The 7,595-nt window shown below is 31.6% G+C and overlaps 1 protein-coding gene across 1 annotated transcript; it reads left to right on the top strand.

Annotated features, from left to right (window-relative positions):
- Positions 1–5,397: 5,397 nt before the first annotated feature.
- LOC149580210 (protein-tyrosine-phosphatase MKP1-like) lies at positions 5,398–6,538 on the top strand. Its single transcript, XM_089803788.1, has 2 exons — positions 5,398–5,958; positions 6,158–6,538. Exons 1-2 carry the CDS (start codon positions 5,398–5,400, stop codon positions 6,536–6,538), a joined length of 942 nt encoding a protein of 313 aa, XP_089659914.1.
- The last annotated feature ends 1,057 nt before the right edge of the window (positions 6,539–7,595 follow it).

Below are 7,595 nucleotides of genomic sequence, written 5' to 3'. Positions count from 1 at the left end.
TAGATTAGTTTGATCTATTAGTTGGTTTATGCAAGCTCACTCACTAGATTTTATTTATTTATTTGAAAGGGTATTCAAGCCAACTTGACATTAGTTTTCATATATATAAAAGGTCAAGATGTGGATTGAAACATCAAGATAAAAAGGAGAAGAAGATAAGATGTGAATAGAGAAGGATATATGATTTAGTGTAGAGTATACAAGGAGTTGTAAAGAATATTTTCATCAAGGAGGATCCAAAGGATAAGCTAGAATAGTGATCTAAATCTACAATTTAGTTTCTTTGTCAATTAGTTACTCCTCTTATATTTCCAACAATTGGTATCAGAGCTATTGGTCCTTGCAGAAAAGGTTTTAAGGACCCAAGATAAAGATCAAGATGTCTTACAGAAGAGAGATTCCTAAGTTGATCAAAGAAAACTTCAACGCATGACATGAACTCATGAGGTTGCATTTGGGAACCATTGGAGATACAGGCCTAAATTCTTAGAGAACCTATATGTGTCACCTCCTGATCATTTAAATGTGAATCAAATGGTAGATAAAAGGAATCACAACACAATGATGATTGAGATTACTTCTACTCTCAAATATGTTGAATTTGATGAAGTCAAAGATTGTCCTACTAATCATGAAATGTGAAACAAGATGCAAAAGATCTATGGAGAAGATGACAATGTCAGGAGAGCTAAAGAAGAAAGTTTAAGAGGTCAATTTCATCAGATGAAGATGAGAGAAGATGAAAACATTTCAAAATACAATGAGAGAATCAAAGCAAGCGTGAGTGCAATTAGAGCTTTGGTCTAGAAAAAAACATAATATGAAATAGTAGTCAGCAAAATATTAAGAACTCTTCTTCCTATTTATGCATTAGAGTTCCATCTATTCAAGAGATGAGATGTGATCCCAGGAGTGATATAACTTTGGATGCACTAGTGGGAAGGTTAACAACTTTTGAGTTGGATAACTTTGATAACTATCTTCCTAGATCTCACAACATAGAATCAACAATCAAAGTAAAACTAACCCTTGGTAGAAGGGGAGGAAACCCAAAAGGAAAATAGTCTGAAGGTGGAAAAGAAGAAGAATCTAATGGTGACCTTGAAGTAAATTGATCACATGCACTGTGAGGCTCAATAATGTCAAGGATCGAGATAAAGAGGAATGATGATAAATTGAATCGATACGATAAATCTGACAAGGGTTTGAAACCTAGTTTAATTAGGAATTAGGGAACTCAACAATACCTAACATTTATTTGAAATTGTTCTAGGTTTTTTTGAAATGTACTGAGATTTATTTGAAAGTATTATACTTGTTTCAAATTGTATTATGGTTTACTTGGAACAATTTTAAACAATTTTAAAATATTTTGAAATGGTTTTGAAAAGGGTTTTGATAATGATCGTGTTAACCAAAATAATCAATGTTCTATTGAAAGGATGCGGAAATGTTAGTGCATGTGAATGATGAATTTGTAGGAATGAACCACTTTTTAGCATCTACACCTATGAGATCATAGTAAGGAGTTATATTAGAGGGCATCATGTAATTACAATACAAGGAAATGTAGTCACTCAAGCATGATTGAGTCCTATAGCCCTACAATAATAGGTACAATATACTCATGTCCTCTAAGACTTTAATATCAAGAAGGAATATTTTCTATTGTGGTAAAGTAAGTTTGTCTTTTATTTCTTCCACACATGGGTCATTCTTTAGAGAATTGTTCCTCAACCAATACATCTACTAAAGGAATAACATAAAATAATTATGGATACCAAATACAGGTCAAGCTATATGATTTTCGTCATGGGAAAAGACCATACTTTCCTATTCCATATTATTCTCCCAAAAGTACCCATACACATGTTAGTTCCAATTGAAAACTCACCTTAATAGGTACCTAAGTTAAGAAATATAAGACACAATATTGAGTTAAAAAATCAAGGCAATCTAGAAGCCAAATGCTATAAGTTTGAATTGTGACCTTTCACAAATGTCCTTTAAGCACATTGTTGTTCTAGTTGTTTAATCAAATCAATTTTGAAATGTGCAACTTTGTTACAGATGATATTTTGTAAATGGTCTATAAAAACTTGTTAGGTTGTCAAAAAGTCATTATAAATGGATAATCAAACATGCAACATTATATATAAACTAAAATCAAATTAAACTCTATATTTTAGACTTAGATAATGTATGATTTAATGCTAATAGCCCTACAATATTTACCACATATGACTAATTATATCACACAATATGATCAATAGTACTAGATATAACTAACAAAGATAACAAATTTGACTAATGACTAGGTGTGACTAATAACCCTTTATCATATGATCTTCTAAACCTAATACAAGAACTTTAACTAAGAAAAAATTAATGATCATGCTTGTACGATTATCTATAAAGGAAATATAGGTTGGCATAGAAAAAGTCAAAAAGTAGGGTTTAATAAGGGCATGGACCCTATGAAAGGTGCCAAAAATGTGTGTTAATTAATGTATATCTGACATGTACAATCAAACACTCAATAAACAATTATATTCATTAGTAAAACATCAACTATTCAATAAAAAGAATAAGGACTTATGAAAGTTGATTTATTGCTCTTTATTTGTGATAGTGATATATTTTCTCTAAAATTTTGATCCTGACCAATGACTTGACTCTCCTAAAATGAGTGATTTTATAACATTCCATATAATTATAATGTAATTAGGATAAAAACTATGTAATTCTAAAGAAATTAAGCTATGGTAATCAAAGTACACTCTAGATGCAACATGTAACTATGATAAAATCTAGATGTGAAATGACTTGGGTAAGCATTATTTTATACTTTCCAACTAGATCTAGACGGTTGAAATTCATCATGGAGGAGTGGTTGTGATTCATCCTTACTTGATCCATGTGAGTGATCCTTGATTGGACAAATTTAATTTGTTTGTCATTTTGTGGTTGGATGGAAATTATGAGATTTTTTTTTTTATTATTAATTACTCCAACTATGGGATTTAGTTGTGTTGATTTAATTAATCAGAGTAGGAGCATTTAATTAAAAGGTTTATCATATTTGATGATGATTTCATTTTTTGTTATCTGATTGATATATTTACTATTTATTATTGGACCAATTGATGAATTTTACCAACATAACTGATTGATTATATTTGTTTAGGATGAATTTGGTTAAATTGTTGATTTAAGCCCTTTGGTTTAAACAACCTATTTTAAGCTAATACAAGACTTGATTTATTTTAAAACATTCTTGGAAAAAATCAATGTTTCTAATGGGTGCATAAACACTAGGTAAAATTGTGTTGCATTAAGAATAATTTCATAATATCAATTTTTGTTTAATTTTTTTTTTAAAAAATCTAAAACAAATATTTTAATTTAAAAATTCAAGACTTTTTAATTACACTTTAAGATTTTTTTTTTAAATTTCCTTTTTGACCAATAAGAGGCCGAAGCCAAGATTCATTATCATTATGTGATGTGATTAATTATTATTATTTATTAAACTTGCATAGAGTCAAACTCAAGACCTCTCCATTAAGAACCTCACCATTTACCATCATGTTGTAGGCTCTTGCCTTAGTCTTTATGATTTTATTGCAAACCTCATATTTATATAAAAATATTATAATAAAATGAAATTAAATTAAAAATAAATAAAATAACATTCATAATTTTAATTCTAAGTAATTTAACAATGCATAAAAACATTCATATGTTGTGATATTGCTATCATGATTTAGCTGTGTGATTTTGAGTCAAACTTATTGACCCATGTTTCATGAGTAGTTATTCAACATGAATCCATCTCTCGTGAGAATAAATAGAACACTTAGCAGTCATTGGATCTAGGTGATGCTCACATGAGAATAAATGAAACATTCATATGATATTATTAATATTGTACATTATAGGCCTCCGTCAATTTGAGATACTAAAAATAGAAAGTAATTTTCCACATTTTATTGACTACAATTCATCGTCACCATTGCTAAGAATTTATTTATCTTTGATCATCACACTAAACATCTTTTATTCTCTAAAAGAAATGGGAAGTTGTTTATAGTGGAGCCCAAGGATCCAAACTCGTGTCCTCCCTTGCTAGCATTTACCTTTCGTTTAGGCTTTAGCCAATGGGACAGGCTAGCCAATACCTTAGTCTATACCCAAGGATCCACTCTCTCAAAGTTTGATAACTGCCTCGAGGTTTCCCAAGAAATTGTTTGCCTTTGGAGAAGGTTTCCACGTGGTGATGCTACTTTTCTTTCATTCTTACGCTTCTCAGCCACGATTTTCATTAGAATGCTTCTGTATTGGATTTGACTTTTATTACCGTTCAATAAAGTAAAATTGTTTACTGTTTTAATATCTGCAAGGAGCGTCTCAGGATTTCGCCACGGATACTGTGTTATCAATGTTTGTTTGATTACTTAATTCCACCTTTTTTAATCTTAATTCAGGAAAAATTAATCACAGAAAAAATGTTAGACGAAGAAATTTCAGAAAAATTATAGCAGATGATTTTTATAAAAATTGACTGTTATAAAAATGAGATCACACAGTGAAGTCATGAAATGTTGAAGGAAACAATAGTATTCGAGCAACATCTCCAGATATTACTGTAGAGATTTTTGTTGGACATGACTTGAACAGTCACCAGTGCCCTCGTATAAGTTGAAATTTGCCACCAATCTTATTCCAGAAATAGAGAAAATCTGTGTCTTTTAATTTCGAAGTAGCATCCCAAGAATTTAGCAAAGGGATCATGTTATGATTCTTTTTCCCTGACGGTAAGAATCTAATTGACCAATCTTCTCCTGAAAATTGAAGATTCAGACAATAATCAGCACAGAAGTTCAGGTTCACAACAATTGTTGCAATAGAGAAGCTTTATATGTAAGATATGAAAAATAATATTTAGCTATTCTCATACTTTAACGCATAGTACCCAAATTCAAGCCTAAAAGCTCCTAATTATAGGAGCACATGTAGAGAAATTCTTGGCTACGAGTACATATCAAGAAATTTTCGACACTCTTATTCTGATGATGGATCATTGAGTATGATCTGAAACATTGATGCAAAAAATCTCATACAATCTTACCTAGAAACAGGAATATAATTGATACATAACTGATACATTAAATGACTTTTAGAATTACATTTAATTACTGAAGGAATTATTTGAGTTCTCCAAAAAAATAAAATCCCCTTCGTCTCCCCTCTACAATCCTGCAACCGTGTTCTTCCACTGCTTATTCAGTAGAGTAAGTATTATTTGAGTTTCCATAGTTTTTAAGTTATTCTAACTTGGAAATTAATAGCTGACAATACACTGGGTATTCAGTGGAGCAAGTATTACTTGAATAAATGGAGGAAAATCAGAAGGGAGCGGAAGACACTAACATAAATTGCCAAGATTCTAAAGCAATTGGGGGTTCTGCCACTAAGTGTTCGTCAAGTTCTACAGCTCCAACAGAAGGTCCTGTAAAGTTTTGTACCATCCATTCGTCCGGGGACACTGCAGAATCCAAACTTACCATATTTCAAGGGTTTCAAATTTCATTACACCCCCGGGCAAGGAAGAGCATGAAGACCAGATCGTCTCTACCTCATTTGCAGCCTCTTTCAATCAAACGGAGATATTTGGAAGGACAATCTGGAGAGGGTTCGGATGACATTGGAGAATCAACATCTTGCACAACAAATAGGGATAAATTTGCATGCTCTGACAAGGAATTTTCAAGAATTACTGAGCAAATCTATCTGGGCAGTGATATAGCTTCCAAAAACAGAGAGATTCTTCTTCAAAATGGTATAACTCATGTTCTAAATTGTGTTGGTTCAGCATGCCTCGAATATTTCAAGATAGAGCTAATTTACAGGACACTGGTTGGAAGACAGGCCTTTGGAGGACATAACAAACATACTGTATGATGTGTTTGATTATTGTGAGGAGGTAAGAGAAGGTGGGAGAGTGTTTGTGCCTTGTGTCAAGGGAATTTCTCGATCAATCTCCCTAGCAATTGCATATCTCATGTGGAGTAAAGGTCAGAGCTTTACAGATGCATTTAATTATGTGAAATGAGCTTGAGGTATAACGAATCCCAACATAGGATTTGTCAGCCAGTTCATAGAGTACCAGAAGAGAGTTCTTGCTGCGCTCTTGATCAGCTCAAAATCTCTGCTAAGGATGTACAGAATGGCTCCTTGTTCTTCATATCTGGTTCCAAAATCTGTCGATCATCCCACTCCAGATGCATTGGACTCCAGAGTTGCTTTCATTATACAAATGCCATCTAAAATTTATATCTGGATTGGAAACAGTTGCAGCCGTTTCATGAAAAACAAGGCAGAGGCTTCTGCTTTACAATTGATAAGATATGAGAGAGCTCAGGGTTCAGTTGTTAAAAGAGAAGGGCATGAAGAGAATGAGTTTATTGATGTACTCTCGAAAACCGCTCTTTTATTAGATGGCCGTCATGATATATCAGAGATTAAAACATGTTGATCGAGCAAGCAGAGATCGGGTTGGTGTGGGAGTGAATGGTTCACAAAAAGCCTATCAGGATCAAGTCTTGCTCCTCAAATTTTGTTGATAATTCAAAGTCCTTTTCATGTTTTTACTTTTCCATATACTCTCCTTTCCTTCATCACCAAGTTGTTTTGAACATAAGCCGTGCTTAATATTTTCTATTTAATTTATTAATTGATTAAAACTATTTACCCTATTGTTAACATATATTTATGATGACTTATATATAAAATTATATATGAAACACATAGAACTTATTTAACAATGTTTAAAAATTAAATAATTGATTGATGAATAATATTTCAAATTGTCCATCTCATAATAATGTACATAGGACTTTAATATGAAGTATTAAATTTTTTTTTTATAATAATAACTTATGTAGAAAAAGTTAACTATTAATTAGTCATTAAAATTATTAATAGTACTAGTATAAGTTGTATTTAATGTAAATTATGTATATAAATATAATAAAAATATAACATTCAAGCTAATTTATAATACTAGCATTATATTAATATCATAAAATTTGAATTTATTTTTAATTATCAATACTTTTGTTGGAAATGATTGAAACGATCATAAGAAAAGTTGTTGGAATAATATATGGAACTAGTAAAGAATGTCCTCAATCATTGTTTTGTCATTGATGTCAAACTTGCTACTTGCAGGGATGACAATTGCTTTAGTGATCCAAATACTATCAATTAAGTTGATTGTCAAGGTGGAGGCAATCAATAAGATGTAACTAGAACACCTAGAGAAAGGTTGAAGTTATGATGTTGTAATGAAGTACAAGGATCAGTTAAGCCATTGATGAAATAGTGTATTGGATGACATACTAAAAGATACAAAGAATGAGCACACTGAAACATATCAAAGATCTAAAGTTTTAGCTAAGTCTTTTGTAAAGCTCAAACTAAGTTCATTAGAGAGAAGGTGTCGAGCAAGTTCAGATGTCGAGTAAAATCAAGTGCCGAGCAAAACAAAATGCCAAGCAAGTTTAGATGCCGAGCAAAATCAAGTGCCGAGT

The sequence above is a fragment of the Cupressus sempervirens genome, chromosome 1 (assembly GCF_028749045.1).
Source record: "Cupressus sempervirens isolate cs-2001-9-10 chromosome 1, ASM2874904v1, whole genome shotgun sequence".
In the NCBI taxonomy this organism is placed as follows: Eukaryota; Viridiplantae; Streptophyta; class Pinopsida; order Cupressales; family Cupressaceae; genus Cupressus; species Cupressus sempervirens.
Note: the sequence above shows the minus strand (reverse complement) of the source record. Positions and strands in the feature narration are given on the sequence as shown.

Excerpts from the sequence above, each read along its gene's own strand:
- LOC149580210 (XM_089803788.1), top strand. The coding sequence starts at position 5,398 with ATGGAGGAAAATCAGAAGGGAGCGGAAGACACTAACATAAATTGCCAA. Across the intron at positions 5,959-6,157 it reads GAGGACATAACAAACATACT|TTCATAGAGTACCAGAAGAG; the intron begins GTATGATGTGTT and ends TTTGTCAGCCAG.